At 36.4% G+C, this 12,089-nt stretch overlaps 1 protein-coding gene across 1 annotated transcript; it reads right to left on the bottom strand.

The window, feature by feature from the left end:
* Nucleotides 1-548: 548 nt before the first annotated feature.
* On the bottom strand, nucleotides 549-7,801 carry LOC141845315 (isocitrate dehydrogenase [NAD] catalytic subunit 5, mitochondrial-like). Its single transcript, XM_074733384.1, has 8 exons — nucleotides 7,688-7,801; nucleotides 6,998-7,194; nucleotides 2,921-3,241; nucleotides 2,671-2,832; nucleotides 2,500-2,574; nucleotides 1,971-2,080; nucleotides 1,829-1,901; nucleotides 549-992 (listed from the first exon to the last, which is right to left on the bottom strand). The coding sequence occupies exons 2-8, from the start codon at nucleotides 7,166-7,168 to the stop codon at nucleotides 801-803; spliced, it is 1,104 nt and encodes a 367-aa protein (XP_074589485.1). The 5' UTR covers nucleotides 7,169-7,194; nucleotides 7,688-7,801; the 3' UTR covers nucleotides 549-800.
* Between the last annotated feature and the right edge of the window lie 4,288 nt (nucleotides 7,802-12,089).

The raw sequence follows: 12,089 nt of genomic DNA, 5'->3' as shown, positions 1-12,089 counted from the left end.
CTTTTTTCCATCACAAATTGTTTAAAAGCCCCACAATATTCCATCTACTAATGCGTGTGGGCCTCATGATTGACTTCACCTTCACTTGTTTCTCTTCTTTCTCAGGAATTCATTCAGATTCCATGAAAAACAAGGTGGCACAATTGTGTGCCTATAAGTAAACACTTTGCCCTTCCTCAACATCGAACCATAGGGTTTTCGATCCTCTTTCTTTACCTTCTTCGATTTCCTCTTCTCGTCTACAAGTAAGAAGATGGCCGGAACCGGAACCGGAACCGAACCTAGACCTGGAATGTTAAGCAGCAACCGCGACTGCGAGAAGAAAAAAGCACAGAGGTTGTTACCTCCGAAAAGAGGGGAGGTTTTGCGTCGGATTCTTAGCAATCTCGTCTCTGCGGCTAAGCGCTGTCTGTTCATCGGGTGCTACTCTTCGACTTCGTAGCCATGTATTGTTTGTCTCGGACTTTCTCTTCTGTCATTTATTCTTTTTTCCTTTGGTAGTTTACCATCTGTACCATCTGATACAGAGGGGTAAAATAGTTGTTGCATGTTATCAATTTGAGAGATCTTGTAGAACATGAACAGTGCAAAAGAATAGCAATTCATCGAAACATTATTCGACAAAAAAACAATAAATTGAAGAGCAGATGAGGGGAATCTGCTGCTTGCCTTTTGGTTATAGGGCATTATTGATAAGCTCACACATTTAAAATTACTAAGTCAGCAGCAGTCTCATGGTTGCCGCCCTTTAGAGAAGATTTTCGAGTTGAATTGTCGCACGAAAAAATAGTAGAAAATTCTTAGAGATGATCGCATACTGCTTTCGTGAAGTCGGTGGTCGATGAACTCCCGCCGAGATCAACGGTCCGGTACTTTCCTTCTGAAATGGTATTGAGAATGGCATTGTGGATTTGGTCGGCCTTGTCGTTCAAGTTCAAGTGCCGGAGCATCATGACTGAACTAAGTAGGAGAGCAGTTGGATTTGCAAGGTTCTGAAAAGCAAATTGTAAAACAAAGTGACATTTAACAGAATCTTCAACAACAACAACAACAACAACAACAACCACAATGCTTTATTTTGTTTCAAAAATAAATTCAGATATTACGAAACAATCATTATTCTTCTGATGTTGAAACAAGATCAACTGGAACAGTTTGGCACCACCTGGAACAGTTTGTCCTATATAAAATAAAAATTAAAGCAAAATTCTTCAATATGTTGAAACATGTTAAAACTACAAGAATCTGTAGTGTGCAACAAAGTATTATGCTATATATATTTGATTATTTATCATTGAATAATAAGAGATCTTATTTGTAGATTTTGTCATTTACTTTAGGTATATAAGCAAATAGAAACTGAAAGCAATATCAAACTATCGATGAAATAAAAGAAAACAAATAATAAATACTTTTTATGTAGGTATATATATTCAATTAATTTATTATACCAATGTTTCTAATCTATACGGTATAGATAGTTTGATTTCATATTATTTGTTAGTAATAGCGATGTAGTATTGTTCAATAATTAAATATACCAATGAATGAAGCAGTATTCTCTTCTTGAATTGTAATCACAGGCATTTCATTTGCTCCTATATCAAATAAATTTGTTTTTATTTGTCTTATTATCTTTTGTGTATTTTTTGTTCTAATATGAGCCGATATTGAATTCTTTTGTCTACCTGATTCCTAATTCTTGTATCAATATGATACTGCAAATCATGCCGAGTATACAGAGTATTCAAATGATTTGGTCGATTTGAACTTTGTCAATCAACAAACACAGACAAGATATCAATTAATAGACAAAGAATTATTATACCTTGCCAGCGATATCAGGAGCTGAACCATGAACAGCTTCTGCTAGAGCAATGCCATGTTCACCAATGTTGCAACTGGAATACGGCCATAGTCTTATTAGTTCAGTTTAGAAATATCGACCTGTAAACGAAAATCACATTTACCTAGGAGTTAAGCCCAACCCTCCAATCAGGCCAGCACAGAGATCACTTATTATATCACCATATAGATTGGGCATCACCAATACATCAAAGAGTGAAGGATTTCTCACGAGCTGTCACATTTAAACAGAAGGGGTCATAACAAAAAATGGCATTAATGTGTTATATTTATCGTTCACTGCCATTATATCAGGAAAAAAAAAAACAAATGGATCAATAGCTTTTACTTTTTAGCTAACTTCAGACAAAAGTATAACTTATGATGACAAAATTCCTTTAATGGAAGAAGATTTATGATTTAAAAACTCTCTACTTCCAAACAAAGTTCAGGTTATGGTTCAAATTCAGTCATTCATATCAAGTTCTTTACAGAATGTTGTAATTCAATATCCAGTTATGGTTTGTAGTTCTTTACAGAATGTTGTAATTCAATATCCAGTTATGGTTTGTAGTTCTTTAGATAACACTGTAAAGTCCTAGAGGATGATGATGATCATATGATAAGAATCACAGTACCCTTGTCGAGACATACCATCATACAGCAGTTGTCGATGATGACTTCCTCATAAGTTATCTCTGGGTATTTCTCTGCAACCTCACGGCAACACTGCAAGCAAGAAGCCAATAAGGCAATAACCTCTAGCATATACATTTTAGGCATGAAAGTCCTCGGTAGCTATGTTTGCACTAGTAAATACCCTACCTTGAGAAAAAGACCATCAGTCTTCCGCATAATATTGGCTTTGTGTATAGCAGACACCCGTTGACGGCCATTTGCTTTTGCATAATGAAAAGCATACTCTGCTACCCTTAAACTTGCTTGTCGAGTAATAATTTTCAGACTTTCTACAACACCTCTTACAACCTAGAATAATGCACAGAGGTACATCAAGAACCATCCACAGATCATACCAAAAATATCAAATGATAATCTAAATTTGTGCTGAGTGTACCTGATGTTCAAGACCACTATATTCCCCTTCTGTATTTTCACGGATGGTTACAAGATTCACATTATCATATCGGGTTTTGTAGCCTGGAAGGCTATAGCACGGTCTAACATTGGCATAGAGACCTAGTTCTTTCCTTAAGGTGAGATTCAGTGAGCGGTGGCCTTTTCCAATAGGAGTAGCCATTGGACCTTTCAGCCCAACACCATTTCTCCGAACTGATTCCAGACTTTCCCATGTGAGAAAGCTCTCTGTTCTTGGATCTACTTTGTCGCCCACAAAATGTTCCTCCCATTCTATTGGAATTTGTGCTACATTGAACACCTGGAATAACAATCATTTAATGGAAGTTAGATTAGAATGATCATGCCATGATCTTCAACAGATATGAAATCAAAGAATGTTTGCAACTTTGAATCTTATTACTTAATTTTCTACTTTCTTTCTTCTTTTCCTTTGACTTTATTTTATTTTTTTCCTAGCATATTCACCTCAACAGTAGGAAGTTGCAAATGAAAATGTTCTAAAGAAAAGTTAAAGTCATCATAATGTCTCACTTTAATCTAAAGTATAAGTATTCCCCATAATTTGGATCACAATGCATCTTATTCATAACTGAAGTATTGGCTCCGTCTAAATCAAGCAACATATGAAACATATGTCAAGTATGGCAATTGGTAAATCACTGACGGTGAGTTTGGTTCACAGAATAAAATAGATAAGGAATACAAAAAATATTCCAAGAGAATAAAATAGACAAGGAAATAGAAGAACAATAAATATTCTTAGTTTGGTTCATGCAATGCAATAGATATAAAATAACTTAAAGAAGCATAAATGCAATAAAAAATATACAAGCACATTCTCACAATGAAAAAAAATACGCACATAAATAATTTATTTGACATATCTTAGCCACACAATCTAATAGACTGGCCTGCCATCTGGCTAGATCAAACCATCAGACCTGGCATGACTATTCTGCTCCATAGGCCCAACCAACCCACTTGACCCGTCTGGCACATCCAACCTGGTTGGTCTAATCAAGTGAATCAAATGTGCTATTTGAAGAATGAAATAGATAACAAATAGTTATTGCTTCCTTATTCCTAGATAATCTCACGATTATGGTTATACGGCAATAGATCAGTTTGGTCTAAAAAATTTACAGGACAACTGTACATGAAAGAAAATTTGCTGGATGTGAATGGTGTACATTGATTCGCCACTTCTAGTATATCAAGATAAATAAATTCTTAATCTGCGACTGCACTACAAGAAGCTAGGCTCACCTCATGCACCCTTAAAATCACAAGATATATTTAATATCAAATGTCTTCATAGCAGGGACAAAGCCAAGAAAATCATATAGGGGAGGTGTGGGGATCCCCCCCCCCCCCTCCCCATTCCTATACCCCTACACCTCTTGCACTAAAATAAACCCACCACCCCCCCCCCCCCCCCCCCCCCGCGGCGGCACCGCCCCACTTCATAGTCATTATGATTTGTTTTGGTAGAGAAGAAGGAAAGAAACACAAAAGGCACATGAATGGCCATTTTTTCATGTGTCTCCCGCTCCTCGTCCACCCTATTCGTCCATGCAATAAAAAAAATATACAAATTCCAAGTAACATAATGCCTGCCCACACAAAGAATAGGTGATGATTGATTTCAAGAGCATAAAAAATCAGGGTATTTAGCATCATTTAATTTTAAGAAAATATAAAAAAAACTTAATGAAGCATTCATTTATAGCACTTGCCTTTGTTATGGAAATAATTTTCCTTTTTCCGTATTTTTTCTTTGAGAAGGAAAGTTATTAGGAACAAACTTTGTAAGGTCTAAAACCAGAACTTTCTGTTCCTGGCTGGAATTTAGGAGTAACTACAGTGGCATATGAAAACAGATCCAGTAGCAAGCATTTTTCTGGGCCAAGCATATGAATGAGCTATGATAAAGCATATGGAAGATAAAGTGGTTTAAGAGAGGCCTAAATATACTATCAGATAATAATAATTCATATTTAGCTCTTCCTAGATAGTCTGATTATAACAGATATACAGATTCTAGTCTGATATAATTGTTAGCATAAGTTTTCTGGACAGTTCCACTTTAACTCATTCAAGTCCCCGTTCCTTTCGTGGGGAGATTAATGCAAATGAAATAAACAAACTAACTTGGTCTGATAGAATAAATCAGTTCAGGAATATGCAATACATTTCTATCATATTCTTGATTTTTTTTTATCGAACTTAACACATTTTGTCTAAATTCCTATTAGACTGGCAGTTTTGAAATGAAGTTCAGACCTGGAGCAGCTCCAAATCCAATAGGTTGAAGTTTTTCCTCATCCAAATCTTTTAAAAAGACAAAAATATTGATGTTCTCGGATAAATTTTTAGCTCTGCAATATTCTACCTTGAGAGCACAAGGAGGTCGGTGAGCATCATCTCATGGTGAACCCATTAGGTGGCAATAGCCAAGTGGGAAGTGATACATAGAAGAATTTTCTTTTCCATATCTTGGAGGTAGATGTTTTTTTTTCCATCCAATTTGGGGATAGATATTAAAGTAACAGTCAGAGAAACAATCTCAATATAAAAGAAAAATTCTATACAAGAAAATCCACATGTTTTCCTAAAAGAAAATATAGAGAATATGCTTCTTTTTTCTATTTGAAAGAACTGGTTTGAGCAAATTAAGTATCAACTTGGTAATGATTTGGATTAAATTTTTAACATGTTAGTATTGGTTTTGCCAGGATAATCCTCATGTGGTGCTAAGCAAATGCAGTGTGTTTCTTCACTCCATATGCTTATGTGTCAAAACAAGCAACTAATATGAGACTACTTTAAAAAATGACTGATTTAGTATAAATCTACACAAGAGGATTCAATCCATTTGTTAAGTTTGTTTTAATCATTAACAATTTTCTATTATTTTTTTATTCACTCTTTTGTCTTGCTAGATCATTAGTTGAGGCATAGAACCCTCTGTAAGCTCAATGATGAACCACACAAATTTGTGTAAGGTTGCTCCATCCAGCTTCATATAAACATTAGAAACCAAGGAAACTTAAAGATAGCATAGCACAAAAGTTAAACAGTAACGAAGTTAAAAATAAAAGAGATAATACATAACAAGGGGAAAAAGTTCATAACTCAAGTTCTCTTAAGTCTTTGTGTTTCGCGATTTTAGATGGTTATAAATAGATAAATAGAGAGGGTTAAAATTCATCATTAGAATGTCAATAATCAAAGTTCAGAAAATCAAGTTATAGAAAACATACAGTTTAGAGTAAAATATAGGCATTAGCATACATAACTATTGTTAAAGTATTTCATATCAAATGATTCACTCAATTGACCACATGTTATGTACTTTAGTACTCGGAGGAGCTTATGTTAAAGGGAAAGGCATTTGAGAAAGTAATAGCCAGGTATATGCATAAAAGAAACATAAAAATCCATGAACCTAACCATAAGTTTGTCTAGGCCTGAGTATTATCACCAAGTAACCAACCAATTTTAGTCAGAGTTGAGCACCCAATTATGCTGAATAATTAAGTTTGAATTTGAGCTTTAGTGTGTTTAAAATTAAGGTTACCTGTATATTTTACTCAAATAAAGCGGAAACCTGAAAACGCCTGCAGGTTCGAGTACTCATTATAATCTTAAGCAGATAATTAATTGGGCTGTAGTGGGTATTAAATGGATTTGGGTCCAGGCAATCTTCAAAAATACGTGCTGCCCAAACCCAACTCACTGTCATCCCTAATATGATCAAGAGCGACATGTACTCGTTCCTAACCTGATTAAGTTTATTGAAAAGAGCCGTCAATTGATTGGAAACTAGTGTGGTTTCAAAATTACATCAAAAACAATCATATGACATGCTAATTCTAGCATTGAATCCAAAAACCTTGAGAATCATTTACTTTTTCCTCCAATAAAGAAAAACAACGAATGAAAATAACACTATGTCAATTAACATCGAACCAGTCTTCAATCCAAAATCAGATTAAAAGCGGCATGGAAAATATTTTTACAGAAAGAACAATGCAAGCTTCACAGAAAGGACCTGCTTAACAGATTCAGCAATTTCGGGCCCAATTCCATCACCCGGAAAGAGAGTAGCGCGAATTGGTTCGCTAGGAGAGGTGCCAGTTGAGAACGATTGCCCCAAAGCAGGATAAAACCGACTCGAAGTACGGTCGACCAAGGTCCTCTGCACTAGTCGTCGAAGCGCCATGGATAGGGTTGCCACAACAGATCAATCTGCATAAAAAAAAAAAAAGCAACTAGATTTCAACACCAGCAACCGAAGGGAATTTGAAACAACGCATCAACTCCCCAACGCAACAGCACTTTCACATGAATCCAAATCCTAACCAATAAAGCAACAAAATTGAAACTTGAAATCGATAGCAACCGACGGGAATTTGAAACAACGCGTCAACTCCCCAATGCAACAACACTTTCACATGAATCCAAACCCTAACCGATAAAGCAACAAAATTGAAACTTGAAATCGATAGCAACCGACGGGAATTTGAAACAACGCGTCAACTCCCCAACGCAACAACACTTTCACATGAATCCAAACCCTAACCGATAAAGCAACAAAATTGAAACTTGAAATCGATAGAACAGCCGTAGATAGCCGGAAGAGTAGCCGATTTCTCTCATATCAAAAACAAAGAGAAAAAAAGCACAAAAACGAAAGCAAAACTAAATGCTACAGCGATCGGAGAAGAGGAAAGAGGGTTACATGTGTTCTCCAACCGCAATCACTATCAAAAATTGCTCCTTTGGGAGATTTGGAGATTGGAGAAGAAGAGATCTCAAGCCGCGCGATCAGAAAGAGATGCGTCGTCGGCAGATGCCCTTGGACTCGGCCTATCAAGCGGTGATGAACCCGGGCCAAGTTAGACCAAACCAAGTCGAAGCCGGTCTATTTTTATGTCGTGTCAGGCCAAACTAGACCAAACAAAGTCGAACCCGGTCGACCTATTAAATAAACATTAAACTTAATTTATAAAATTTTATAATCTTAAATTATTTACAACATATTAAAAATAATATAATTTTTTTATAATTTATAAGCTAAGCTCCGTACAAATTTAAATGATTTTTATCTTTCCTCGGGATATAAATTAATTAGTGCAAGACTTACTGAGATGGATAAAAATTGAATTTTGAAGAAGTCAAAATAATACCCTCTCTGTAGTAGTAAACTGCAGTTTTTCAATTTACCTCCTCATAAATGGTGGTGGAACTGACCGTATGGGGCCGCTGAAGTGGCGGATAGAGTCGTCAATTTAAATTAGACCCGTCGAGTTGGTCCGCCCCGCCAAACAATTTAAGCGGATTGGTTTAAAATTTTATCAATCCATTTTAAGATGAGTTCATATAGGTCGACCCACTTAGGCCCGCGACTCGCGTGTTAACCCGTGACCCGTATGGATTGGTCCGCGAATTGAGAAAATTTATTTTTTTCTTTCAAAATTTAAAATTAAAAGAGAAAATTTAATGAATTAGTGGACTTGATCCATTTAAACCGCAATTCAAACTTAAAATCTTCAACTTAACTCATTTAAACTACAATCCAAAGTTAAAATTTTTAATATTTTTTATTTTTTACAAGCCTGTAAATTGGCTCGCCTAACTCGCGATCCGTCTTAAGTTACGTTGGATTGAAAATTTTTTAATCCGCCAAGTTGGTGGGCCGGTCTGCCCCGCTCTGTCATATGACGGTTTCTAATGGATTGACTCATTCAGTCATGGATTGGTCCATGCTTAGTGGCATATTCCATCTTAATGGAAGAAATTGAAAGATTTTTATCCGAAATATATATGCAAATATAATTTTTTATTTATGATTTGTATTAGGCGTTAAGTATGTTGTTAAATAAATATACTCCATTAGTTAAACCATAATTAATTGTATATTAATTGTTAACCGAATGATGTAGTTTCTCCACAAGTTTCGCTAATCTTTATCCGTAAGCTTTAATCCATCTAATTAATTAATTTAATCGAAGTGGCTACAAATAGAGCTCGAGGCGATAAAGCAGAGCATCGTCGAAGACATATCCGGCGAGAATCAGCGGGGCGATGGCGGCCGGAGCGGCAGAGGGGTTTCTCCGCCGCGTCTTCGAGGGATGCATCTCCGCCTCGTTCTCCGGCGTCGACCGGCGGCCGTACCACCGCGACTGCAAGTGCGCCCTGCACTGCCGCAGACCGCGGCAGCGCTGCTCGCCGCCCTCCGCCGTCGCGTACCCGGTTCACCGGCGCCGCCGTCATGGCCATGGCCTCCGCTTGGCGACCAGCTCCGTTTCCGGCCGCTGCCAGCACCAGCAGCGCGCTTGTCCTTCCATAGAAGCCATGTTTTACAGAGTGCAAAAGTCAGAATTTGTTACTCCAGCGGTCTCACGCGATCAGCTCTACGATCATCTTTAAAAAGATAAATTAAAAAATTTTAGTTGATCACTACGAAAAAAAACATTGTCTTTTCCATAGTAACCAACTTAATCATGCCTCCAAAACTACGGAGAGTAATCTTCTATGATAGACTATTTAGTCGATTGAATTTGATCGAGTTGAACAATTTGATCGTTTAAATTATGTCTACAAATTATTTTATAAGGATATATTTTTTTATTAAGAAACTATTTTTAAAAAGTGTTTTTAGATTTACCTCATTTATTTCATTTTGTAAATCAAACGGATAAAAATAATAATTAAGTAACTAATTTAGTTAATTCATTTCATTTGTATAATCTACTTAACCAAACTATCCAATCAGACTAACTCAACTATCTCAAGTAACTCGAATACCTTGACCAACTTATTTAATGGCATAGTCAGAATTTTAATTATCTTGGGCTTCAATTGTCGAGCTACATTGGACTCTAGACTGCACTGAACTGGATTGATTGGGTTGCATTGTAACATAATATATTGATTTTAATTATAGCTGCACTATAAAATAATGTATTGGTTTCAATTGCTGAGCTGCACTAGGTTGAAGCTCAGTACAACCTAGCCCTAGCTACGCCATTGCTAACACTAATCCGGTCCAAAATCAAGGGATATGTGTTAAGTCGTCTTCACTATGACTGGTCATCTTCTGTTAATTCAGCTTTTGCCGAGTCAATTTGTGCTAGATTAACGCTTGTCAGGTCGGCTACTGCTGAGTCAAACTTTAGTAGGTGGTCTTCTAGCGGATCAAGCTCTGATAGATCATTTTTTGTTGAATTGGCTTTTGCCGAGTCGGTTTCTACCAAATCGACTTCTATAGAGTTAGCTTCTTATTAGGTTAGCTGTTGGTAGGTAGGATCCCGATGAATTAATTTCTGACGCGTAGGATGTCAACAAGTCGACTTCTAGTAGATAGGATCCTAGTGAGTTAACTTCTGACGGGTAAGATCTGAGTGAGTCAACTTCTGACGAGTAGGATCTCGACAAGTCAACTTTTGACGGATAGGATCCTTGCTAGTCGACTTTGCTGAAAGAGATTGACAGGAGATTATAAGAGTACCAAGGTGCACATTAGCATGCCCTTCCCTGATACCTAAGTAGAGGAAAATGAGATGAAAAATAAAGTAACGAAGTGAGAAAATAATGTTGGAATAATAATCAAAGTCCTACATTGAAAATACTATGAAAATATTTTAGGGTTATAAGATAGAAAATATCTTATTGGTACGAGGCCTTTTGGTAAAGTCCAAAAATAAAACCATGAGGACGTAGGCCTAAAGTAAACAATATAATACCGTTATGGAGATATATATGAATTCCATCAGATCTAATAAATAACTAAGTTAAATGTCATCGCATTCGAACTATTGGACCAACGGGCTATTTAGCCATCGGACTGCTTGCGTTTTCGGATTTATCTAATGGACTAATCAGAAGAAGATCACCCATCCTACCTTCTGGGGTAATTGGACAGTAAAAAAAATAGATACTTGGGTTATTAAAAAAAAACTCGACCCTATAAAAGTAACTTTTTCTCAAACAAAAGGGAATAAAAGAAAAAGATCTTGACATCCTCCTCTCATCTAGTTCCTCTGCCATGGAATCTACGAATCAACGATGAGTAAAGAAGGGCTCTCGATGCACATACACAGAGGCATCTAAGAGAATTGGACGGCCATCAATTTATTTTGCAGTCAAGTCTTCCATCGAAAAGAAGATAAAGAGAAGAAGTGATGAGGTGTGGGGTCAAAAGGATTTGGGGTTTAATCAGATTTAGGGTTTAGAATTTAGGGGTTAGGGTTAGGGTTAGAAGCGAGGGCAATCCTGAAAATCAAATCGCACACTGCCACTTTTTATCCTCTGCCGATCGATCAAAAAGCTAACGCACGCTGGAGAGCAAGAGGAGTGGCGGAGAAGAGATGGGCGCCCACCACCCGCCCACTTGCTTCCATTCAGATCACTTCAACTCCAATCTTTTCATCAAGATTTTTTTTTTCTTTTTTGTTTCTTGATAAATTTGAATCTGATTGATAGATCGATAGATAGATAGATAGATAGATATGTTGATCGAATGAAAAAGATATATGTACGAGTGATTGAGATGTGAGAAGGGTTGATAGTACGTATGTTTTTAATTATTATTTTAATCTAGGCGTTATAATATTGCCGGACTAATGTTACTAGTAGAACTGTCCATTTAGATTACACCGATTAGATTGATCTGTCTTCTCATATAATTTAAGTGGATTAAGTTAAAATTTTATCAATCTATTTTAAGATGGATCGATTTGTTTAGGCCCTAGGCCCGTGTGGATTGGTCCGTAGTGGGCTTGGGTTGACCCGTAGATTGAAAAAATTTATTTATTTTTTCAAAATTTAAAATTAAAGTAGGAAAACTCAATGGATTAATGACATTGATCCGTCTAAATTGCAATTCAAATTTAAAAATTTTAACTTAATTTGTTTAAATTGTAATCTAAATTAAAATTTTTAAAATTTTTTTATTTTTTGATAGGCTCACGGGTTGATCCGCCTAATCCACAACTCGTCTCGAGTTGGATTGGATTGGAGATTTTTTAATCCATCAAATTGGTGAATCAGTCCATCTCACCCGCTATATAATGAGTTAGCTCGCCTCATCATAGATTAGTCAATTTAACAGCTCTACTTATTAAGTAGATTCTTGAGTC

Source organism: Curcuma longa, chromosome 14, assembly GCF_044706935.1.
Source record: "Curcuma longa cultivar G26 ecotype Majalengka, Jawa Barat chromosome 14, ITB_CL_G26_1.1, whole genome shotgun sequence".
NCBI lineage: Eukaryota > Viridiplantae > Streptophyta > Magnoliopsida > Zingiberales > Zingiberaceae > Curcuma > Curcuma longa.
Note: the sequence above shows the minus strand (reverse complement) of the source record. Positions and strands in the feature narration are given on the sequence as shown.